Source organism: Corvus cornix, chromosome 3 (genome assembly GCF_000738735.6).
Source record: "Corvus cornix cornix isolate S_Up_H32 chromosome 3, ASM73873v5, whole genome shotgun sequence".
Taxonomy (NCBI): Eukaryota; Metazoa; Chordata; class Aves; order Passeriformes; family Corvidae; genus Corvus; species Corvus cornix.
Window position 1 is genome coordinate 3,783,597 of NC_047056.1, and position 25,036 is coordinate 3,808,632.

General features: G+C 40.9%; 2 protein-coding genes across 11 annotated transcripts in view; both read left to right on the forward strand.

The window, feature by feature from the left end:
* The first annotated feature begins 1,159 nt into the window (after nt 1–1,159).
* Nucleotides 1,160–20,194, forward strand: PAPOLG (poly(A) polymerase gamma). 9 transcript variants are annotated; one of them, XM_039568225.1, is made up of 23 exons: nt 1,160–1,232; nt 3,826–3,984; nt 4,076–4,142; nt 4,769–4,850; nt 4,934–5,043; nt 5,620–5,673; nt 6,788–6,899; nt 7,777–7,866; nt 8,445–8,583; nt 8,724–8,796; nt 8,879–8,999; nt 9,289–9,373; nt 9,668–9,721; nt 11,237–11,356; nt 11,569–11,678; nt 13,514–13,635; nt 13,723–13,892; nt 14,806–14,894; nt 14,972–15,210; nt 16,111–16,182; nt 16,778–16,831; nt 17,535–17,629; nt 19,943–20,194. In XM_039568225.1, exons 1-23 carry the CDS (start codon nt 1,216–1,218, stop codon nt 20,001–20,003), a joined length of 2,295 nt encoding a protein of 764 aa, XP_039424159.1. In that variant the 5' UTR covers nt 1,160–1,215; the 3' UTR covers nt 20,004–20,194. The 9 variants fall into 9 exon arrangements, with proteins under 9 accessions (XP_039424159.1, XP_039424166.1, XP_039424158.1 ...); XM_039568224.1 differs by lacking the exon at nt 1,160–1,232 and adding an exon at nt 1,277–1,657; XM_039568228.1 differs by lacking the exon at nt 1,160–1,232 and adding an exon at nt 1,277–1,657 and having other exon boundaries at nt 14,972–15,042.
* A 918-nt stretch (nt 20,195–21,112) lies between these two features.
* The window catches only part of REL (REL proto-oncogene, NF-kB subunit), a 44,166-nt gene continuing 40,242 nt past the window's right edge, over nt 21,113–25,036 (forward strand). The window contains exon 1 of one of the 2 annotated variants that reach the window (XM_010403008.4): nt 21,113–24,834. The gene's annotated coding sequence lies outside the window, so the exon portion shown is untranslated. The remainder of the gene's footprint in view (nt 24,835–25,036) is intronic. The other variant, XM_039568233.1, reaches the window with a different exon arrangement.

Consider the following 25,036-nt stretch of genomic DNA (forward strand, 5'->3'; position numbering starts at 1 on the left):
AGTATTTTACCTCAGAAAAGATGCTATGGGCAACTCAGAAAAGTACAGAAATCATGTGCTTATCTCAGAGAAAGGCTGTGATGTGGCAAGTCCTCAGGGCAGCAGGAAGGAGAAATTTTTCCAAAGATTCATTCAACTTTACTGAAACATTATGGTTTTTGATTTCTTTTAACTTTTTTGCAGACTCAAATGTGAGCGGGGAATTGTTATCTAAATGCCATCGTCTCAGGGTAGTTTGGTTGGTTGAATACTCAGTTTGTAATACACTGTGTTGGCCCAAAGCTGGTGTAATAATTGTGGCCTGAATGGAACTTTGAGGGAAACATTAGCCAAGGCAATTTACAAGAGCAAGTAGTGACAGGAGAAGGGGGAATGGGTTCAAACTGAAAGAGGATAGGTTTTGACTAGGTATTAGAAAAAAATCTTCCATGTGAGGGCGGTGAGGCCCTGGCACAGGGTGCCCAGAGAAGTGTGGCTGCCCCATCCCTGAAGTGTCCAAGGCCAGGTTGGAAGGGCTGGAGCAACCTGGGACAGTGGGAAGTGTCCCTGACCATGGCAGGGGGTGAAACGAGGTAAGCTTCGTGACCCCTTCCAACCCAAACCACTCCGTGTTGCTATGATAATTATATATAGCAATTATGCTGTGGTGTGTACTCAAAGCTATTTGCTGATATTAGCAATGTGTATTAAATCCTCCCAATACCAGCTGTAGTCAAGGGATGCTGGGCTTGCACTTACTGGATGAGAATAAACTAATACAAGAGCGGTTCCTGGGGTTTTTTTTACTCGTTCTCTCTGGAAGGGGATGTCAGGAGCCTAATACGAGAGCGAGTCCTGGTTCTCTTACCCCTCCTCTCTGGAAGGGGGTTTGTGAGGAGCGGGAACGTCCTACGGGAGTTGAGGGGCAGGCAGGTGCGATGCGGGATCCCCTCATGCCGGGGACCAGCCCAGCCTCGGCGGATCGGTCAGCGCCACGGGGAAGGAGTACCCTCCTCGGGGCAGGAATACACGCCACGGGCAAGGAACAGCCTCCCCGGGACGTGCTGCGCGCTCCCGGCGGCGTTCTGAGGGGATGGGGGGGGCGCCGTGAGGGGACACAGCCCCGCCGCAGCCGCCAGGGGGCGCCGGGCGGGCGGCGCGGGGGCCGTCGGGAAGGGGGCGGCGGTGTAGAAGGGCGGGAAGCGCGGGCGGCGGCGCGGGCGGTGCGCGCGCGCCATGAAGGAGACGCGCGGGTGAGGCGGCGGCGCCTTCCCGCCCTGCCCTGAGGGGAGAGCGGGCGGGGGTCCCGCCGGAGCAGCCCCGCCAGGGGCCCCGGCGGGCCGCGGGGGCCAAACCTGCCCTGGCCCGAGGGGAGGAATTCTCGGTTGAAATAAATGGTGGAGTGCGGGTGGCGGGGCTGCCTCGCCCGGGTCTCACCGCGTGTGGTGGCGACGCCGTCGCCAAGCAACGGCAATGGCGGGCGAGGAACGGCGGTAACGGGGCTGCGCCTTGGTGTGGGGCTGCGCGTCCTGCGGAACCCTGCGGAGAAGTGACTCTGTCTGAGCCTCGGGGACAGGGAAACTTGACCTGGCAGCAGCTGCCCGCGGGCTCCGCGCAGCATGAGCTGGTGCGGCAGCGGTGAAGGGTGGAGTTGGGCTCCCTTCGTTGAAGGTCCCAGGTGGTGGGGTTTTTCCTCCTTCCTTGTTTTTCCTGGTTTCTGCTATTGACTGTGATGGCTCAGGAGCTGATTTCTGGTCGTTCTACCCCGCACCGATAGCTGAAAGCAGCGCCCTGAGGCACATGGCGTGAACTTACCCTTCGACTCTTGGTGTGTGTGGGAGACACGCCTTGCAGCTTATGGAAGCTGTAAAGGAGGGGCAAAACCTGGAATAAATCCCTTTAGGTTGGCTTTTTGTGTAAAAGTATGATTTACTAGAGCAGACACATCTTGGAGGTGTTTGCTGTGGTGCACAGGTTGTGGCAAGATTTGGCGAAATATTAAACTGCAGCATGATTAAACAGAAGGCTGATGGGTGAACATCAGCCGTATGTGTTAGGATCCATAAGAACCCTTAATTGTATATGCTTGAGAGAGCAAAGTAAGACTTTACTTATTTTTTATTCCAAAAGGACAACAAATTCTATGGAGTTTCACTCAGTGAAACTTCCCCGGTGCTGTTTCCCTCACCTTTTAAGTTGTGAAGTCAAACTATCAGTAATACGTATAAGCAACTGGAAAATATCTACTGTTGACTAGAATAATTTTATATGAATAATAATTATTTAATAAATATATTCGATGCTAATAATATTAGGTTTATCTAATTGATACTGTGCTTTACGTCAATCTCCAGTTATATTATCTGTAGGCAGAATGAGGCAATGAAAGGCAGGTGGTGCCTTCTTGGACCTTGGAAAGCTCTTAAATGCTGGTGTAGTCTAAATCCTGTTCTTGTTTTGTGCAAACTTTATGAAGTGCAAGTTGTGCAATGCAAGCAATGCATAAAACATGGAAGCAGTTGCTGCTGTAGGTGTTTTAATTTAGTTGTAATGCACACCAACTAAGTACAGGCTTTCCTCCTGTATTTGTTATGAAAATTATATCATAGGAAAGAAAATATTCATTATGAACATTTTTATTTATGAAGTGGAAATTGTCAATGTCTATAAACAAGGCAAATTAGGTCAAGACCTAGTTATGCTTGTAAGTAAACAGATGTTCTGACTGGGACACCAGTTGATAGGACTACAGTCCTAATACCTGCCCCCAGCTTTTTGGAAAGCACAGAGAAAAAGGTTTGAAAAATGGGCTTGGAGAGAGGAAGGGGGGGAAACCCCTAGGTGACTACAAGTTCTGTGTGTTGTTGCATAAAGATACTTAAAGAGAGGGAGTAAAGGCACCAATTAGAAATGAGGAGCTGTGTAATAAGCTTTTTGTTTTTTTAAATCAAGTGGTGAAGCTGGCCTTTGAGCATTTCCCAGTCTTGTTCCAGCCAGAATGGGTCAGGTACCTTAAATAGGTATAAACATCTCTCGCCTAACCCAGCTAATCTTTGAAGTTGTACATGTGTGAAGGAGGAAAATATCCAGCTTAAATAATGGCACGATCACTCCCTTGAGCCTTAGGGTCTGGATCCGGACCCTGACAAGCGTGATGAGACCTTCTGGGGTGTCTCCCGCTTTTGCTCCTGGTGTTTCTGTAGAGACCCTTGATGTATTAAGCACCATTCTTACCTCCTGGCCCACTCCTTTCTCTCTCCTGGTTTCAGCTGATAATGCAAAATAAGGTGCTTTTTCTCCATTTCCCCCTTTTTAAAGCCAGGGGTTTATTTAATAATATATTGAATTTATTGCATCAACTCTATTTAACAGACCTATATGCCTTTACAATAAACTATAATGCCCTTCCTGAATCAGTAGAAACCTAACAAAAACATTTAATTAAAACGAGTTTAATTGTTGTGTTTGGTGCTAGCAGGAAACCGTTGCAAGTATCCTTAAACTTAAACTGAAATGTCCAAAACTGTCCATAGGGTTGTCCTTGGTGGGTTTCAAACCTTTTTATTTCCCAGTGATTAGTTTTGATGGGCTAGAGCAATGCAAATAAATTGTGTTAAGATGGCAGCAACTTGGATCATTTCTTACATCCATAAATGCTTTTTTTTTTTAAAGTAGTTGTGACTTCTAAGTGAGGTCAAGTCATCTAAAAATGATAAGCGAGATTTTTTCTCCTTTCTGTTAACAGTGGGTAAAAAAGCAGAAATGGATTTGTAAAGTGTAAGCTAAAGTGTTTCTATCTAATAAGATTTTTTTCTCATGTGTACTCATTCCTTTATTTTCTCCCAGTACTTCCAGGCAGCAGAACCAGCCTCAAGGGCACTATGGACTTACCTCTCCAATTAGCTTGGCTCCTCCTACCGATAAAGATCACATTCATACTCAGAAGCTGATTGAAGCAATGAAGCCATTTGGGGTGTTTGAGGATCAGGAAGAACTCTTTCACAGGTATAACGAGACTAAAATTTGTTAACCTCTTGGGGGTTTTTTGGTTTGGTTTTTTCTTTTAGAGCAAACTTAGCATGGGTTTTCTTTACAGGACAACTGTTCTTGGTAAACTTAATAACTTTGTCAGAGAATGGATTTCAGAACTTGCCGAGAGCAAGGTAAGAGGTTTTTTTTGTTTTTATCAAAACAGCTGAAGCCTTTTGATTTAAAAGCTCTGCTACTGGGATCTGTGCTAAAGTTCAACTTTTCTTAAGAATTGAGTAGAGCTGTAGTAACTCCCATTGGAATAAGTTATAAAGGATACTTCAAGATCTCAGAGTCTTCGGGGAGCTGAATAAATTCCTGCATTGGCTCAATCAGTTTACTTGCAGCTGTTAACAAAGCCAAAACAAGGCATCGTGGATGAGAAAGATGGTAAGATTGGCACTAATCTTGCCCCAAACAGCCTACAGCATTCAGTCTAGTTTGAAATTATTACTCTAGACATGCCTTTTGAATGGCTCTTAGGTTGTGTTAATTTATGTGCCTCTGCTGCAGGGAAGGCTAATAATAGGTCTTAATTTGTATAAATTAATAAAAGTACTGCAACATCACCTATAATCTTTTTTTGGAGTTGCAAGCTCAATTTATTTCAGAAAAACAGTATCAACCTAGTAAACTGAAATATATGGGAGTGAGAAGACATTGCTCATGCAGGCTGCTACAGTTTTCCTAAATAACTTACATGCAACTTAAACTTGCACAGAGGACAGTGCGCATCTTAAACTCTCTCTTCTACCCACAGAATCTTCCCCCTTCAATAACAGAACAAGTTGGTGGCAAAATATTTACATTTGGTTCCTACAGGCTTGGAGTACACACCAAAGGTAGTACTTTCAGTGTCTGGTCATAGTTCTGATGGTGGAAAGTGATTTCCGACAGTAAGAGGAGAAACGGAATCTCGTTGCAGGTTCTGACATAGATGCCCTTTGTGTTGCTCCCAGTCATGTGGAAAGGTCGGATTTCTTTCAGTCATTCTTTGAAAAACTGAAGAATCTAGAGGAAGTAAAAAACTTAAGAGTGAGTAAACTCTGCTTGATAGATGTGTACATTTTACAGTAAGAATATTCATGTAAAAGACTTGAGTTGGTAGTGAATGTCTTACAAGCCAAAATTAAATCAGTTTTGAGTACCCTCTAAAATACTGGTTTATGCAGCATGAAAATGTTGATGTCCAGCTCTCTCTGTCCTTGCCCCAGTGACTACATCACGTCAGAGTTTTTGTGGTCCCTCTCCCCCCCACTATGGTTTCAGAATGAGTCAGCTGGATCAAAAAGCAAGATTTTCCCTCCAAGCTATGCTTTCATCTTGGATGTAGTAGGGGGCTTACAACCACTGCGACTGGTGGTTTGTTGTGCACTGACTGTTGGTTACAATGCACAATTAGCCTCTGAATCTCTTGCCTAAATAACTTTTTAATAAAATCTAGTCTTAGGACCATAATTCTGCTTGAGAGTTATTAGCATTTTTTGTCTTTGGAAGGAACTCAGTCTTTATACTGAGTAATTTAGTGTAAATTCTGTATTTTATCATAGTATAGGAAAAGCTTTAAAGTAGCAAAAGGATGTCTTATTACAGATATCCTCTCCTTCACAGGCCATTGAGGATGCATATGTACCAGTTATCAAATTTGAGTTTGATGGCATTGAGGTAAGAATTTTAATTTCTATTTGGGTTTTCTTTCCCTTTAAGTGAGATGTTTTTCTTTCTTGCTTTGGAGTAGGATTAACTTTTTCGGGGACTTATGATCGTGCTCTTTTATGAGATTATTGGTGTGTTGCAGCATATTTAGGAAACTGTAATTAAACAGCCTGACCACGACATATCCCAGAAGAAGTAAAATGGGATCTTCTAGGAAAATAAGCCCCTAGGTAGCCTGGCAAGCGTGGGAACATGAGGGACATCTTTTTTTAAACCCATGCTGCAGACCAGGGTAGCCTACTTGGATAGCATTTATCTCCCAAGGATGTGCAGAGTGGGAGTAGAGGCAGTGTCCTTGCTAACTCCCCTGAGCTCTGACAGAGCTCCCTTTCTGCAGGGGGTGTTCATGTTGTGGTTCACTGCATGAATCACCTGATGTTTTGTTGCAAATCAAAAACGAAGTGCTTGTGAGACAAACAACATGGAAAATGAAAAGTAAAAGTACTCATTTGACTCCTGCCTCAGCTTGTCAGCTGCAGGAATCCTTCTATCTGGAATACATTTCATGTAGATTATAAATACCTACTTGCTGTAATACCTAAGCAAGTTACTGCCTGGTATTACTATCATGGAGACACTTATTCAATGACCTTCCTGTGGCCTTTATCTGCTACAGACATTCACAGAATAATTGTCTTGCCTCAGACTGTGCCAAAAACCAGATGCTTAAGGCATAAATGCCTTATGCTTACAGCATAAAGAAAATGCTTTCTCATTTGCTGAAGTATAGTTGAGGTGATTTAAATTTATGTCTTAATGTCATGGTTAATTTAAAATTTCATTTTAATAGGAATTCTAAGTTTAGAGTAATTTTTCCAGCGTTCAAAAAAACCCCTTCCTTTCCTTAGCTTAAAAAAAAAAAAAAGAGGTGGTTTTGTAAATAAATAGGGAACTTAGAGTAGTTTTCTTGTTTTCTGTCAAATAAATATCTGTGGTCACATAATTCTAAATACGAATGTTAACCACTCCTTTTAGAGCTGAAACTCTAAATGTCCTTCACTAGTGTCCTGTTTGCAAACAGTGCTGCATTGTAAGTCATGGTTGAAACTTTTTTCTCTTGAAGATTGATCTCGTGTTTGCAAAGCTGTCTTTGCCAACAGTTTCCGATGATCTCGATCTCAGGGATGACTCGTGCCTCAAAAGCCTGGATATAAGATGCATACGGAGCTTAAATGGTGAGCATGTTCTGCACACCTTTAAAAAGACATTGAAATTGGCATAGAATGCACATTGCACAACCAACATTTCTGTGCAAGGTGCAGAAATTGATCTCCTGTGGACCTCAGTTCTGAGGAGGCGACCAGAGGGCCTAAATTTAGATATTTCAAGGAGTTGTGTGTTTACATAGACTTGTGTTTCATGTTTGTTTGATTGGTTTGTGAGCAGTGCTCCAGTTTGCCTCAGAAACTCTGATGACTAAGTAGGGCAGTTGATAAGAATGTATGAATGATAAAGAGGGTAGTTCATAAAAAAAAAGGAATTGAAATACCTGACGTCCGACTGGCTTGCTGTTTAACACCGATTGGTTTAATGGCTGTTAAAAGAAACCTAGCTTTTGGAATCACAGAATATTTAGGGTTGGAAGGGACCTCTGGGGATCATCCAGTTCAATCCCCCAGCTTAGGCACAGTCATCTGGAGCAGCTGACCCAGGAATGTACCCAGGTGGGTTTTGTATCCCTCCAGACAGGGATATTTCACAACCTCCCATGGCAGCCTGTTCCAGCGCTCTGCCACCCTTCAATGGAAAGTTCTTTGTGCTGAGGTGGAACTTCTGGTGTTTTAGTTTATGGCCAACACATCCTGTAGAGAGGCTTTATTTAAAAGTTTTTAGTTGTAGTCTAAACTGTGAAAAGGCTGTTGAGGGCACCAGTTACCTAAAGTGATGCTGAATGTTATGTGTAGTCTATAATTTTTAAGGTAATACAAAGCAAGTAATCCAAACTTGTTTTCCTAGACTTGAACCATAAGCTGTAAGCTGTTGATCCTATATAAGATCACCTGACTTGTACCTGCTACCGGGAACTTCTGTAGTTCACCTTTTGTCTTGCAGGCAGCAGGGTTACAGATGAAATACTGCGCCTGGTGCCCAATCTGGAGAACTTCCGGCTCACGCTCCGTGCCGTTAAACTGTGGGCAAAACGTGAGTGATGGGATGGTTTGGGATCTTTTAACTTTTCAGAGGCACCTCACGCTCGCTATCGGATGTACCGCAGCTTTGGATTGCTATTTAAATGGCAGTTGTTATATCAAAACCCTTTTAGTTCGTGGTCTGTCCATGTGGTAAATTCCATGTGTTTTTTAGTGGGGGTGGAGTTTGGAGAAGAGGGGAGTGCTTATGAGACAGGGCGCTGCATTGTTTGTCAGGAACCTGACTAAAAATAATAAAAATTCCCAATTAAGTGTAAAAGGAATAAGAAAATCCCGTTTGCCTATGTGGCCAGAGCAAGTACTAGAAGAATGGCAGAACTTTTCTCTTAAGGAGAACTGGAGTGAAGCAGTAGGTGTAGCAGCACAAGCAAGTTTCACAGTAGCAATATTTTGGGAAGTGGTGTTGTACTGATTCTTTTTCTCATCACTATAAGGACCAGCAATTTTGGCCCCACTGCACTGCAAAAATAAATGACGTTGAGGCTGAAATATATTAAGTATTCTATAGATAGTGCAGCTGGTGCTGTGAATTTGAAAGACCATAGACTAACTGCATGGTATCCATTCTAGGACGTGGTGTTTACTCCAACATCATGGGATTTCTTGGTGGAGTCTCCTGGGCAATGCTGGTAGCAAGAATATGTCAACTCTACCCGAATGCTTTGGCCTCTACTCTTGTTAACAAGTTCTTCTTGATTTTTTCAAAATGGTAAGAGCTGTTTATTTTAATTTTCATCAAGAAATAACACTTGTAATTATATAAAGATGTACATTGACAGCATCCTGTGCAGCCCTGAATTCAGAGCAGATCTTAACACAGACACTTAATTACTGCCTTGTCTTCTCTAGGGATTGGCCCAAGCCAGTATTGCTGAAACGTCTTGAAGAGAGCTTTCTTAACTTACCTGTCTGGGATCCTAGGGTAGGTAGCCATTGAATTCAGAAGCCTTAAAACTTTCTTCTGACCTAAACTGGTGCTAAACAAAGCTGTTGTAACCTCGTAGGTGAACCCATCAGACCGGTACCACGTGATGCCCATCATCACCCCGGCCTATCCACAGCAGAACTCCACGTACAATGTGTCTGTGTCAACACGAGCAGTCATGGTAGAGGAGTTCCAACGTGGTAAAGTGCATTCTGTGCTTATTAACTGATTAAACAGTCTAATTCTTGCTCTATGAAACCACCTTATCTGAATTAGTTTTGTGCAGTGAGGTGTTCTAGTAATAAGATTTCTCTGGGAAATACGCCTGTTGCAGGCAATAAGGGACCAGTTTTCCAATAAGCTGTTGTAGATCTGCATTGTGTCAAGGGAATTCCTGCTTTTTGTTCTGTCAGTTACTGTTACAATCTTCTAAAGTTTGTCATGGTAATCTTTAAAAAGTAGTAATAAGATTTTCAACCATATTTGTAGGTCTTGAAGTTACTGATGAAATTCTCAAAGGAAAATCAGACTGGTCAAAGCTCTTTGAACCACTGAACTTCTTTCAGAAGTACAAGTATGTATGAAATCTGTTGTCTGAACTTGAAATTATTTACTTAGTGGTTAGCATAATGAGTTTTAACTTGGGGCCTAAATAGAATATTGTATTGATATATTTCAGTTTGGGGTTTTTTTTTTTTAAAGAAACTGGAGGGGGTCACAGAAATTTTGGTACGTATAAGCATAGGGAACATAGGAAAAACTGTCTCATGCCACTCATACAATTTTTCCTACCAAAAATAATCATCTGAAATTTAGAATATAGAATAAAGTTTTGTGCTAGTGTATTCATTTTCCTTTCTTCTTCTAGACATTACATTGTGCTGACTGCCAGTGCCTTTACAGAAGAGCACCACTTAAACTGGTAAGCCTCGCTTTAAACGTGGGTCCAATGCAAAACTGAAACTCAATTCAATGTTGTACCGTATTTTTGTTAACTGTATTAACAAATAAAGTCTGTAAGTATGCAACTAGGCATGGAATACACCCCCTTCCCTCCCTGCTTTGAAGACCACTGTTACAGAGCCTTAGACTTGATTTCATAAAGAGTTTAGTATTTAAGGACTAGGTTGCACTCAGTGCTAGATTGCACTGGTGTGTAGTCAGCCCATTCCAGACCTACTTTTCTTCAATGAAGGGAGGTATTCCAATAATTACTTACTTAACCTATGCGAATGTGCTGACTCACCGTGAATTTTGAAATAAGGGGAAATAGTGAGGAATTAGGCACTGTAATGCGTGTTTATTGACTTTCCAGTGGGTTTCTTTGCTGAGAAATGAGTACTTTGCTTGCTTTGCTCAAGTAAGCAAACTCGCTGTAACAGACCCCCATTCTGAGGGCACCTTAGTTTTGCTTCAAAGTTTGGCTTGTGCTTTAAGTTAGATAATTCTTGTGCCATCTCTAAAAAACAGCTTAATGTTTAAAAATAGTTTTAATACGTAATACCTTTTATCTGAACTTTCTAATATATCCACTTAAAAACCTTATCAGCTACAGCTTGATATCAGTCACAGTTGTGTACAACAAGGAGCATGGGCAGAGGGCCAATTAATTTTTAATATGAAATGTTCTTGAGTGAACAAATCTTACTGTACCTCACAATAAAGACAAGGAAAATTCTAGCTCTGGTAAGAGCTGATGTTTTTGTAGTGACAGAAACAGAGGCAAATTTTCCAGTTTTGCAGCTGGGATAAACAATAAAGCAGAAGATAAATTTGTTCAGTTTATTTTAAGAAAAAGTTTAGTTCACCAGTTCTTGGGTGGATTTGGGAATAGATAGCACATCTGTGTTATTCATCAATGTAAGATACTTTTGAAGAACATACAGATTTCTGACTGCTTTTAAAGTTAGCAGAGTTTTAGGTAGAAGGCTGAAATGCCACTACTTTATTGAAATTAAAGCTCTCATGGTGATGATTCATTTCTTAGGGAAGTTTCTGATGGGACTGTTGACTAGATCATTTGTTCATTAAAATAACTCTATTTTTCCATTTTCACTGATCAATCTACAGGAAAAATTGCATCGTGGTGTGCTTGAGCCTTTTCAAAACCACTCTTCTTGATCCGTGTGGCAAAAAGGAGTTTTGCTGCACCCCAGAGGTGCTGAGATCTGCTCCTTGTTATTTTCATCATAGGTTATAGGTGGAAGTGTTGTATCTGAACTGTTCAGAGTACATGTAAAACTTACTTATCTCTGTCTTTAGAAACAAAAGCACAGATGTCACTGGAAACATCTCAAATTACAGTGTGTGTGTGTGATACAAAGATCTAGTATGAAACTTGGTACTTATTGATTGGTTAACACTCTATTACAAAAAGACATCTAACTGATGTGCTGGATCCAGTTAAAATTAATAAAATACCTCTTGTTCTTATTAGGATTGGCCTCGTTGAGTCTAAAATCCGTGTGCTGGTTGGAAACTTGGAAAGGAATGAATTTATAACTATTGCACATGTGCAGCCACAGTCTTTCCCTGGCAACAAAGATCTCTATAAACAGTGAGTTTTGTTATTTTTCTGAAGTACAGTAGGTGCTCTAACAGGCAGGGTCCTGAGCATGGAAGATCTTTTTAAAGAAGGGAGAACGTCAGGAAGAAGTACTCTGAGAATTTAAGTCTGGGATGGCTCTAAACTAAACAAGTAAAATATACTAGAGTCCAAATCACTGGTATCTGTGCCTAACTAAGGTTTGTGAATCTGTATTTTTTTAGGAGTGGATATGTATCAATGTGGTTTCTTGGCCTTGTATTTAAGAAAGCAGAAAGTGCAGTAAAGACTAATGTTGATCTAACACATGGGATACAGTCGTTCACTGATACAGGTAAGGCTCTATTTTTGCTCTAGACTTGCAGGGTTTAGTTCTTTTTATTCCAGTGGAAATTGCTTCACGAAGTGAATTGTGCTTCCTTCTGTTACTAGATATCCCTGTAGATAGCAACATAAAAAGATTAGCTTGAAAAACAGGTTGTGTTGACACTTTCTCAAAGTGAGGCCATCTTGAAACAGAAGTGTGTTACAGTCATACACCATGTACCATATGCGAGATAAGGGTTCTGTAGCTCATAGTGTAAAGACTCCCAAAGGAGCTGCATCTTCTGTAGGGGACAGTCAGATGTGAAGCCCAGAGATGCCCATTTGCTGGGATAGCTATACTTGTCAAACAGTAGTCAGCTGCTGAACTGTGAAAGTGGGAATTGACTGTGTCAAGCTCTGAAATGAGTTGTTGATGGTATTTTTCCAAGACAGTTTGTGTATAAGATGATCCTAGAACTGTGAAGGTCACTGGGTTGTCATATTTTAATTACATGCAGTCTTGCATGTAAGTTTTCATGTTCATAGTCTGATACTACTTTTGATAGATGTAGATATAAATTAATATTGCAAGTGTTGTTAGATAATGCTACAATAATAAGGAAACCAGGCTATTCTTCTGAAGTGACAAGTGTGTTTGGACAAGGAGTTCTAAACAGTGAAATCCTCTGTTGGAGTTTATCCGTATTAGCAGCATGATGACCTGTGTGTTATCTTGCTCAAACAACAAGTAAATGCAGTAAAACCTGACCTTCTAAGTTCATGCTTGGGATATGAGAAAAGCACAGAAAAATGCATCAAAACTCTTGTCTGAGTTACAAGCTCAAGGTGGGGTGATTTCCTCAGACTCGCACTGTTATCTGTGCGTGCACATTACATCCAGTGGCAAATGTAAATTATGTTAATGAGATTTACGTGCTGCTAAGAGGCCGGAACTAATGGTAGATCCTTTATGCACAAAAATTGTTAGTATGGCTCTGTGCTCTTACTTCAGCGAAGCACAGCCTATGGTATTGGTTGGATAGAGGACTTGAATCCAGAGAGAATTGAACAGAAAAGCTATTCCTTGAGAGGTGTGAAAACCTTTTGCAGCTGTAGGGATGACCAGTAGCTCTGTGCTAGAGAGCTGTTATCATGTGCCTTGACTTTGAGGGAATAATTTTAAAGGGCAAAGACTACTTTCAAATTGATGAGCTCAAGGATAGAAGACTCAGTTTGGAGGGCTTTTGTTCAGTGAACTTTATTTCCCTTTTATGTACAAACATTATTGAATTTCCTTAGAAGTAACTGTCCATATTGGTGTGTATGTTCTTGTCTGTGCTTTTATTTCACGTCTGGTCTCCTGTAGAAAGCCTTTTAATTGCATGTCCTTGCTTTGATTCCCACTCTGCATGTTAGTAAGCTGACTTTCCAGTTACGTTCATGATAGGCCAGTTAGATAAGCTTATCTAAATGTGACTTAATTCTGTAGTAACTGTTGTGCTGCTATAGCAGTTTTCAGTTGCACGAAATGCTGCTCGCAGGCAGTTGAGAAAAACCTGTTTAAATTGTAGCAAGTCTGTTAAAGCAGATGTCCCTAAAATCCAGTCTTGCTTCCTCAGACAGAGAGAATTTATAAACGAGTATTTGAACTCAAATAGCTGTTGTGGGTGGTCTGTAGTGAATGTGAAAGGGGTATCATAGGTCACATTCATCCTCTTGTGAGTTTTGGGAGTTTTATGTTCACTTAGGCTGGGAATTCTTCATGTGGGCTGGGCAGACATGTTCCTAAAGGAACCATCTGTAACTTTGACAAGTACTAAGGCAAACATCCCCACTAAGCTACAGCACTGTGTTTGATGTCAGTTTACAGGCAGGCCAGTGCCCTCAACATCCTAAAGGAAGGTATGAAGATTGAGGCAACTTACGTGAAGAGAAAGCAACTCCATTATTTTTTGCCAGCAGGAACCTTACAGAAAAGAAAGAAGGTATAATAAAAATTCAGCTCTTCTGGTAATTTTTAATAAAACCTTTAATAATTACTTGAAGACTTTATTTTTTCACTGTCGTTTCAGCAAAGGGTGTCAGATATTAGTCAAAATAATAGTGGACTTCAGTGCAAAAGGTCTTCTTTAGGTGAAAGCTGTTCGGATGGTTCCAAAGATAGAGATTCCAGAACACCCTCTAATTCCTCTTCGTTAAATAAGATATCTAAGTTGGACATCTCTACAGCAGAGACAGAAAGGTTAGTGCCATAACCTTGGAACTGTGGAGAAGCTGCTCTTAACCGACTCACAATGTAAATGAAGTCTAGGATTTCTTGTTTGAATCTGTGTGGATCATAAACATGTGGAGAGCTCTAAGAGCTTCAGGAACAAAGCTGGAATCTCTATTGGGCACATGGTAGGAGACCAGGTTAAAGGAATTCTTGAAAAAACGAAATGTCCATGAACACATAGGTAGGAAGAATTTGATACCAGGGAAATTATTTAGTCTTGAAGATAAATCTTTATAGGTTAGCGTGTAACTTGAAGCTGGAGTATTTTATGTGCAAGTAACTGTTCTTTCTAACAAAAAGTTGATGCCAAGTAGGTTGAGTTCTAATGAAGTACTGATCTTGGTACCAGAAACACTAGAGCCGCTGCTGACGTAGCGGTGTGGTATGAGAACTCAGGCAGTAAAAGTGTCTGTCACTTCCTGGGAACTCTCTTTATCCCTAAGCTACTCCCGAAGCACAGGAAGAATATGTAATCTTGAGGGTAATTGCCCTGTCCTACCAAATGTGTGATACCTGCTCTGTTCAGACTGTTTGATACTGTAGGAGTCACATGAAAAAAAAAAACAACAAAAAATTGTGTGCACATCTGGGTAGAGCAGAATGGTTCAAAGCAGCACAGTGTGCTGGGTAGGCTACTAATCTGGGAAAATATATCAGGACATAAAAGCTCAGTAAAGAAAATGCTTGAGTTTAAATCTGCAGTCTGAAATTCAGCAAAATGATGGTCTTGTGCTATGTTGCCTGGGAGGTTGTGTTGTTTACTAGAGCTCTGACAATGAGCTAAGGAGGTCGATGTTTGTCTTGCATGCACTTTCTGGAAATGACATATACAGTATTTTACAAACTAGCATTTTATAACTCTAGTGTTTGACTTTTATAGAAATGTTGCATGTCAGAGTTGTAGTGGTGCCAACAGTGTAGCTGAGCCATCAACGTCTAAGGGACTTTGCATTCCTGTGACTGATCCAAGTATGTATTTGAAGTGGTAGGTGGAATGTGGTTTTAAATTTCGTGGCCAAACTCTAAAAGCCAGGTGTCTCCTACAGAAATGGAGGCTACAGTTGCACTAAGAGCATCGGGACCTCCAATTGGTTGCACCATTCCAGGATATAACACGGTTTGTCAACTCAGAACGTGTTTTGTGCAAGGACAGCATAAATTAAGTGGGACTCTAATCACGGATCCTAAGAATGCTTCACCTAAGCAACATTATTCACCAACCTTTAAAGTATCTCGTCCACCTACATCGGGAGAATGCCCCCAAAAAGCCATAGATGGAGAAAAGGCAAGAAGGGGGGGGCTAGGCCAAGGAGGGTTTGAAGTAGTACTAATTACTGTTGTGGAACAAATGAAATAACTGAAAAGAAATGCATTTACACATCCCCAAAGGATTTGGGAATCTAAATTTAAACATATCTAGTTGTACTAGAATGTAGATGTGAGAAATTGTAATCAATATAATGTATAACTATTAAACAACATATTTTCAGGGTCTGGCACTTAGGGACTGCTTCTCATCTGGTGCCAAGGTCTCTAAATACTGCTGTACTTATCTGTCACTGCAGTGACCAATTGCTGAATGAACTGTCTCATCTGGAAGCAGTTCTTAATTCAGAAAAAAATCATATTCAAATGAAGAACATATGAATCTTATAACTGTACAAGTATGAGTTAATCTGTTTCTGGCAGATGCTTTTTGAATGCCTTTTGACAGTTTTGCTGCTTTAAAAGTCAGCAGCCTACTCAACAGGTCATTACTTCTGAAATGGTAGTGTGGAGTTGCTTGTTAAATCTTGGTTTTGTGGAACTTTTAGATTAGTATTTCATTTGTTTTATTGCTACATGTAAATCTCCCTAAATAGCTGTTCTTGGAGCTTGACCTGTGGTTTGAGGCACAAGCAAAGAACAACTAGAAAAAGAACCCTCAGTTTTGACACTTGTAAAAGAATCATCTTGTAGAACTGTTATGTAGTACTGAATATTGCAAGTACAGATTTCAAGGTTTGGGTAGTAGGACTTCTTCAGAGGCTTGACATTCCTGTGGGGTAATGGTGGACTTGTATAAATATTCTTTTAAGAATGGCCCCTAATCTAATACATTTAATGTGTTGACTGGAAGCTGTACCCAAATAAGAAGGGAATTTTAGCACAGCAATTATTTTGAGTGTGTATTTTGTTCCTCCAGCTAAACGTGTGGGACTCCGATTTCACAGAAAGCGGATGCCCTCAAGATGGGAGGAAGAGAGCCACAAAAAATGTAATTTTAAGTGATTTTTCTCAGTGGACTAACTGAAAAGTGGAATAGTTTAGTACCTAGACTGCCTCACATAAATACTCTGCATGTTTACTGATGGAAACAAAAATACACTTTTTAGTTTAGCTTATTTCAGTCCTCATTCCTCAAATATTACACTGGTATGACCTATCTTCTAAATGTTTGATTTGGTAGTGTCTAATTCCTTGCATGCTTGAAATAATACTGAATTTTCTTTCTTTGAATTTTCTTTTTAAAACTACTTGTTTCACTGATATAAATTAAAACTGCTATAAAGACCAAAGCATTTGACCTCTCAAAGGGAAGATAAAGAGCTTTGCTATTCATGTAGCTTGTTACTGAGGCATAAACTCTTGAGGGCACACCCTCAAATCAAGATGAGATCTTGTTGGTCAAGGTTGAAATACCTGAACCACTGTCTGTGGTTTTAGGGCTTCAGGATACCTAAACCCACCCTCCACGGGGTGGAGGTTGTTAATGCATGTGTGATTTTAAGGTATCCTAGCTGCCAGAACTTGCTGCCTCTCAGTCAGGAGCCTGGCAATACTGCCTAACAAATTCCTTCTGGCTTTTTTAGGGTGTCCTTGATGGAAAATCCATGCAGATTCCAGTGATCACATCAAGATCACAGGTATTTATTGTGCTTTTGTGTTTGTAGGTAAAGCAGAGCTAGCATTTTCATTTTATGTAAGATTTATATACCATTAAACTTGGTAGTTTGAAGATTAGTAAGGTTTTGCCTGTTGTGCTTCCAACAAATTAAATAACTGAATGACCTTCACAAAACTAAAGCCAAAGTTTCCAAGTTTTGAACTTGAAAGAACATGTTTCTGTGCTCTCAGAAACGGCCAGTTTGTCCTGCTTTGGTTCTCTTGTACTGTTATCAGTACTTGTATACTGGTTTCTGTGATGAGACATGGAAGCTTTGAAGTCTATAGGTGACTTTAACTGCTGTGTGTCCTGTAAAATGTTGCGAAATTGAGGGCTGTAAGACTGGAAGTGATCCAGACAGTAGAGACTCTGTTTTCCTGATCCATGGATCTGAACAAAATCTTTCTTTACTGTGCTGTTGAGCAACTCACAGCTAATTTCCAACCCTCCCCCCCAATCAGGGATATACTTGTCTCAGTTCATGCAAGAGAACTGTGCAGAGGGGAAAATGCTCTTCCTCTGCATATGGTGGTAGTTAAACAGTGGTGTGGTAAAAAAAAAATCTTCTCTGAAAATGGGTCTGGGCTCTGCTGCTACTTTTGAATTAATGAATTTAAATTAATTCATTAATTAATTAAAAAATTCTTTTTTCTTTTTTTCTTTGGCCTGTTTGTGTGTTATAGAGGCTTTCCAGTAAAGAGCTGCCAGATTCTTCATCTCCTGTTCCAACGAATAGCATTCGTATTATTAAAAGATCCATCAAACTTACCCTTAATGGGTAAGTGGTTTATCTCCAGGTGAAGAGGATAATCACTTGTTACCAGTCCTTATTCTGAATGTGTGTTGTAGTTACTAACAAAGGTAGAAGGTTACTGTGGCTGTACTGTAACTGACCAGTTAAAATCATGGTCTTATTTTTATTCTGTTGTTAGATGCTTGCTTCCTTTTGAACTATTCTTTGCATGGGCTTGTAACAGTTACCTTTATGAGTTTTTAAGAAGTCTAAATTGCCACCAGCTGAAGCAGCTGCTAAAACCAACCTGTCCTGTGCCTTGGATTCAAAATGTATATCATCAGGGTTAATTAGGTGCTGCAACCACATTCTGTTTTCAAGTGTTTATGAATGTGCCTGTATTCATCTGTGTTTGCCTAATTCATGTGCATATATTGTCCTTATCTCCAATTATTTTCCCATTTGGCACACACACTCCTGTGCATCTCTCACAATGGTGCTCAGCTTCCTTAGCTCGCAGCCTTCCACTGTCTTGCACAGCCATGCACTACACAGGTATTGCCTCCCATGGAGGCCCATAAATGATTTCAGTATTGAAGGAAATGCAGCAGAGGATGCTGCCAAGGTATGGAGATGGTAGACATGTCCCATGCTGTGTTGTCTGATACTTTTTTTTGTCTCAAGACTGCTCTCCAGCATGAGACTTGAGAGGTTTTTTGTGTCACTGGGTAGTAAAGCCCAACTCTGAACACACAGCTGAAGATGCATTGAAACACTGCAACAGCTGAGGCTGTCCTGACACTACTGCCCACCTGCAAGCTGTGTGCAGAAAGTGGTTTCAGAAAAACCTTGAGAGCTGTTCTAAATGCTTGCGTGAAAACCTGTAGTAGTCCTGAGTCTGGTTCTGTAAACTGATTACACTGCTTACCCAGCTAAGTGCATTAGGGGTTTTGGGGGGTGGGGAGAAATTCTGATCATATGAAACAAGTATTATGCTATTTCTCTATTGTAATTTCTTCATCATTTGGTGGTTTCATAAGTGAACTTGTAAGTTGTTTTTCCAGAGTATTTTTGTATGTACTGTAAAAAACTGTCTTCAAAGTGAAATTTAAAATCTTTAGTCTCTTTTTCTTTTTTTTTTTTTTTTTTTTTTTTTAGTGCAGATGCAATCTGCTTGAAAAATCTAGACAACTAAACCAACTCTAAGGGATGGGAGGAAGGCAGTGCCAGAAAAAAGTGTTCTACAAAATGATAATGTCATAGAATCATTTAGGATGGAAAAAACCTTTAAGTTAGAGTCCAGCTGTAAATCTGACACTGCCAAGTGCACCACTAAACTGCCATGCTAGAGTAAATCTGAGGGGACCAGGAACACTGTTTTGCTTTCCTGCTTCTGGTGGATCTGGGGTTTGATTTAATGCCCTCTGAATTTTGCAGTTTGCAAACTGCATGACTCTGCTGAAGTCCCAGTATGATGTGTGGACAAAGATACCCCTGAATTGTTTTTAAATTAGTTGCTTGTCTTAAAGAGCAAATCTGAGCTCTGAACATCTTAAGTATCTACCTTAGTGACAAGATTGAAGGACTGTAAAGAAATAAGAGGTGGTATCTGTCTTGTCATGTCTTAACTCTTTAGCATTCCCTCTGCTGCTACTATCCCAAACCTATGGAGAAAGCATGACTATATTTATCATAATCTACTTGATTTTTCCCTCACCCTCTGGTTTCCAGCTTGCTTCAGGTGCAGTTTATCCCTTAGAAAATTTACCTTAGTGGGTTTGAGAGGCCTTATTCTTCCTTCTACCCTCCAAAACCCCCAAAACTTAGACTGCAAGGCTTTGATTTAGTCACAGGTTAAAGTTAAGAAAGAGTACCCATATTGCCTAAGTAGTTTTTAGCAGAACTACACCTTGGGTTTATAAAACAGTTGCCTCAGTTTTGTGACCTGTTCTAAAACAGTGGTACTCAAATATTGTCACTTCTGTGTACCAGTTACAGTAGGTATTCAACTTCAGCACCTGTGTAAATACAAATCTGTCAAGAATTTGAAGGAACTAAAGCTGAAGTAGGCGATAAGATAAACAGCAAAGCGAATATGGGGAGTGTTTTGTAGTAGACTACAATCCTGTAATATTCCCATGCTTTTAAATTCTTCCACGTGAGTATTCCAAGACTGCTTAAGGGATGATTTTCCCATAGGCTTAATGTCAGTACATGCACTTCTGCAATTATTCTCAAATTAAACTAACGTCTTTAGTGCATATACCTTTACACAGATCATTTTATTTTACTCTTGCTTTGTGGTTACCTTCTCATTGCTCTTTTTTAAAACTTTTTTATTTTCCTCCTCACTCTTAGGGTTTTAAGAAGAATGTTCAGGGTTTTGAGAAGAACATTCAGGAAGAATTTAGGTTACTAGTTTCTCAGACTTGATCCATTGGTGAATTACACGTCTTATCTTAATGTATCTTGACATACAAGATGTCAAGTGTGATGTTAAGTGACGTCAGTGTTCTGGAGTTTCCCTGGATGTTGCAGAAGCTCGATGCTGCTCCAGGACTCTGCAGATTAGAATTCAGCTGTTTGTAAATAAAGTTCGAACGTATTCAACTTCAGTGTTCTCCTCTGTTAAAGGGATTGAAAGGGAAGTTACTCCTGCATAAGGACTCAGTGAGGGAGGCTCTTTGGTATCAGACTTCTTCCAAATGTTGCTGTTTTCTCTCTGCTTTCTTAGCTGGTTGCTGGGTGCGTGGCTTGAGATGAGGGACTCATGCTCAATCTCTTCCACGAGGAGCAACTCTATACTGAAATTGTCTGATTAGTAACTTTGACCAAGAAATTCCTTTGCAGGAATTAACATCTGTGGTTTTACTTGTTAGGTACAAGCAAAGAAGCAGTTAATGTGAAGTCACCTACATTTTGGCTGTAGCCATTGATTTTCATGTAGAAACTGAGAGAAAGTAACAGAATACGTACTTTTTGCCTTAATGAGGAAAGAGCAAAGAGGAAAAAAGGTATCTAGAAATTTGTTAATCTTGACTGTGGGAGAGAGGGGGCTTACTAACTTTCTCTTATGTAATGCTTAGTGACATAAATTGTTGACACTAAAAAGACCAGCAAAAACTCCTGGCTGTATTTTTGTAATTACCTCATCACACTTCTTATAAAGAGCGTGATCCTGTGCATTATTCCAGTAAATGAAGAGCCGTGGTTATAGAGTGCAGGCGAGGGGCTCACACCCACCCCGGGGCTGGAGGCAGCCCGTGCCCTGTCCCAAAGGAAATCAAATGCAGGATCTCGGTCCTATGGTCCCTCTGCCCCTGCAGAACCCAGCGGGCTGCTGCCTTCTCCCCCCTCCACCTACTGCGGGGTGGCTGCGGGGGCTGCGTGCCCTTTCCCCGGGGCTCGCAGGGAGCGGTGGCCGTCCCACGCCGGGGCGGGTTCCTGGCCCGGAGCCCGCGGCGGGGGCGGGCGGGGTCCGCGGGCTGCGTGTGCTGTGACAGTGCCGCGTGTGGCCAGCGGGGAACGGGAACGGCCACCTCGGAACGTCACTCCTGCCCTGGGCTGCTGCCGCCGCGGCCCCCTGCTTCCTGGCCAGCCCTGCTGTGCCCTGCCTTGCCTTGAGCCCTGCGGGACTAAGCGGAGTGCAGGAGGCTGTTGTCCAGCCTGGAGCGGGTGGTGGGCACTCCTTGCTGCCTTCATCGTGTTGGTCATTTCCCATGGATGAGGGTTTCTTCAACCATCATCTACCTCAGGCTGCCAAGCCCTATGCGTGGCCCAAGGGCTCAGGGCTCCAAGCTCTTGGACCTTGGGTGTTTTTATGGGAGGATCTTGGCAAAGCAGTAGCCTGGGGGCTGATTTTTCTCTCATTCTGGAAAATACAGCCTGTTAAACTCTCAGCTGTCTGACCTTCAAGAAAAGTGATACGGACTGCTCATCCTTGAGCAGTTCCTCTTTCTTGGGAAGAGGAGACACTCTGAATCCTCCTGCTGTCTTCTCCCAACCTTGTTTCTTATTTGCACCTCATCTTTTTTTCATTTCTTCTGATCTCAGGCTCTTGCCTGTTTTCCTTTTCTCTCTGATAATTCACATTTCCCTTTCTCACCTGAGCCCCTCTTTCTGAATCTGAACTGGGCAATACATTATTCGATGGTGATGAGTAAAACTCTCGTGAGTCCTGAAACCAGAGGAGAAATAATCTTACCTGTTTCAGTTTCGGCTTGTGGCAGCCTGGCAATCAGCTGCCTACTGCAGGCACCATCCAGCTCACTCTCTGCATGTGTGTGCAATGGAGAGAGAGCTGAAAATTTTGGCTACTAAAAGCAAGTCTGGCAAGCATATGTAAGGTCAGCCTTTTCCAAGGAAGAGCAAAAAATCCCAGTAGTGACACCAGCACGGCCTCTTTGTTAAATTTCATGTCCCTGATTCTGAAATGCAAAGAAGTTTCTTAAAAGTTTTCAGAATTCTTTGAATATAGTTAAAGCATATGTTCCCCGTGGTCATTCGTAGAAATGACTGAGTCATATTTGTTCTGTTTTTCCTAAAAAATCATCTCAAGGGGCAGTGTATGTGATCATGTGAAGAAAAGGTGTTGGCAAACTGGGAGTAACTAAAAATGTGGCCTTAAAATAGGAAGTGTTGACTAGCCATAACCAACAATGTGTTGGTGATAATATGATAAAAACAAAACAGAGTTCAGGCTATAGTAAGTAGATGCTAAAACTAGAACATGCTAGAATTTCTTTTATCCCTGCAGTTTTAATTCTCCTCTGTTTTTCCAGTGCGGTCACTTGGCCAGAACAGAAAGTTATCACACCTACTCTGAGTGCATGCACACAAGGAAGAAAAGCTGAGTTTTTGTGAATCACTTGATGTGTAATTCTTGGCTAAATGCTTTCAGCACTGCTTTGGAACAATGTTTGTTGTGATTTTGTTCGATTATTTTCCCTTCTTTTGTTTATTTGATACTGAATTTTCATTTTATTATGTACAGCCTTAAGCAGAAAGGCATAAACCTGTCATAATGAGCAATCCAATAGAGATTTCTAATAACTAAGCTAAAGAAATACCAGCTATGTAAGTTTATGCATTTTCTGGTCTCAAATGAAACAGGCATTAGACTATCAGGAAACTGAAAGCTGGTGCTGGGTCTGTATTTCGGAAACTGAAGTCTCTATTTCTTGCAAGACTTGTAACTGGTCGCTACATTCACTTTTGGTTTTGTCTAGATGGTATAGCATATATTAATTTTCTCCTCATTTTGAATGTTTTCATAGGTCTTTAATTGATACTGTCCCTTTTTTGCTATGTAGGATAACATGTTGGGGGAGTCTGTAAAGCAACCCGGTGTAGCTTTTGTTCAAAGCATTTACCAGATTTGCCAAATAGTGAACAACTGGAAAATCATGGAAACAGTATTTGCTGTAGAGTGATTAGTTGCAGTAATTTAGTTAAAACCAAATGAGACAAAAATATGCCCCTAGGGATCGTATTTTGAGGAAAATGACGGTGTTGCAAGCAGTGAAGTACTAGCAATGAGAAGGCCAGGGAATCCCCTGTTTCTGTTCCTCTGTTCACCCACCAAATAAATCCTGCCTTACACCAAATGGTAAGTTGTGCAAGTACAGAGATGTTCACTTTGCTGTAATTCAGGGTAAATGTTTGGTACGTGCCTGTAAAATTATCAATCAGTTTACTAAATACTATTCCTCTTACAGAAATGAGTAATCAGCAGCATGTTAATTTTCTCTCCCATTCATACATGTTGTGACTTCAAGTGGGGAAAATTCGGTAAAGGTAATACCTCAATTTTCTCTAGACTTTAGTTATTTGAAGTTGGTTTGAGTTCACCTTTCAGTAACAAGTAAACTGAGATGGATTGTCCAGCAGCCCAACTATGGAGCTCAAACAGAGCTTTGTATGTTCAAACTCAAATCTGGTGTGTGTTGAGCCTTAAAGGTCACTCCTGATTTCAGTGGCTGTGATGTCAGTGGGGAAACCCTGCTGCACTTCTGTCTGTCCTCGTGCAAAGGTCTAAAAACGTCAAACAAAAGCAAAGCCATTACTTAGAAATGCTTAAGGCTACAGTATTGAAACTAACCACAGGTTCTCAGTGACTTCTAAGCAACACCACATTATTTCATCAGCTCCTGCTTGTATGTGAACTTTGGTGTGTTCTCAGTCACTGTTCCTTTAGCTTAGATTGTTTTGGTTTTCAGCTACTTATTGAGAAGATGATTTGTTGACAAACGTGGGATGATCTATTTGTTAAGTAATGGATACCACTAACACCAATGTTTAAGGTGACTTCTTATCCGGAATAATTGGACAGAGTGCCCACCAAAAGTTCCTTATTTGTATTAAGTTTTGGAATGAAGGATCATGCATTGTTTTCCAAGGCTTTCCTTCTGCTTGAACAGATGAATCTAAGGTCTAGAGATTAACCACTTATGAAGGGTCAGACAGAAACTTTGTGGCTAAGACCAGAAACTAAAGCCAAGTTCCCTGAATGTGTGAGACCCTTTTTCTTTAGAGTCAGGTTGCCTATGCCTGCAGTGGGGATTCCCAGTGCATAAGTTACTGTATCTGGCTAAGGCCTGTTGTAAGGGCTCTGGTAGCTATTTCTAGAGACTACTGACACCAGCTACTGATTTTTAAGCCACTACTTACATGATAGCCCACTACTCTTTCCTGTTGCTTTTTTATAAGTTTGCAAATTAAACAACTTTTCCTTTCAGACTATATTCCTAACAAGAAAAAAAAAAATCACAAATTTGTTTCCTGCTTATTTTTGTTTCTCCATAAAAAAAGTCTCACTAAGAATTTTAGCACAACACACAGTGCCACAGGACTGCCAGATGCAGGTTGACACCTTATTAAGTGCTCCTAGGTAAGTTCTTATCTCCTACTATCATGGAGGTGAGTGAGAGTGGTAAGGAGGAATCCCAATAATTCTTGATAGTAAAACTGTAAAAAAAAATAGGGTGACTTATTTTGTAAGGAGTATTTCCAGAAAAGGAATGGATGCTAAGTGTACATATTTATTTAAAAACATGATTAAAGTTACATATGTGAACTGGTGTATTGTTATATCTTTCTGAAAGAATGAAAGAGTTTCCAGAAGCAAGTTTCTGGAATCCACCTCCCTTACAATATTTTAATACTTACATGAATGTTCTGTTTGCAGGGCCGTGGACTTTTATCACTCAAAATTTCAGTCAGCTCAAATGGAAGGGTTGTCTGAAAGTGAGGTGTGTGATTGGGTTCTTGACTTTTAACTGTACTCTATTGCTGTGAATGTGTTATTGCCTGACCCCAAATTTAAGGAACTTATTCCTGGACTCAAAGCTTGTTCAATGCAGTGAATGTGCACAATGAGCATGTCTCCAGCACCAAGAATGTGCTGTTGCTTCATGAGTTTCTCAAAGCCCCTCAAATAAAGCTGGAAAAACA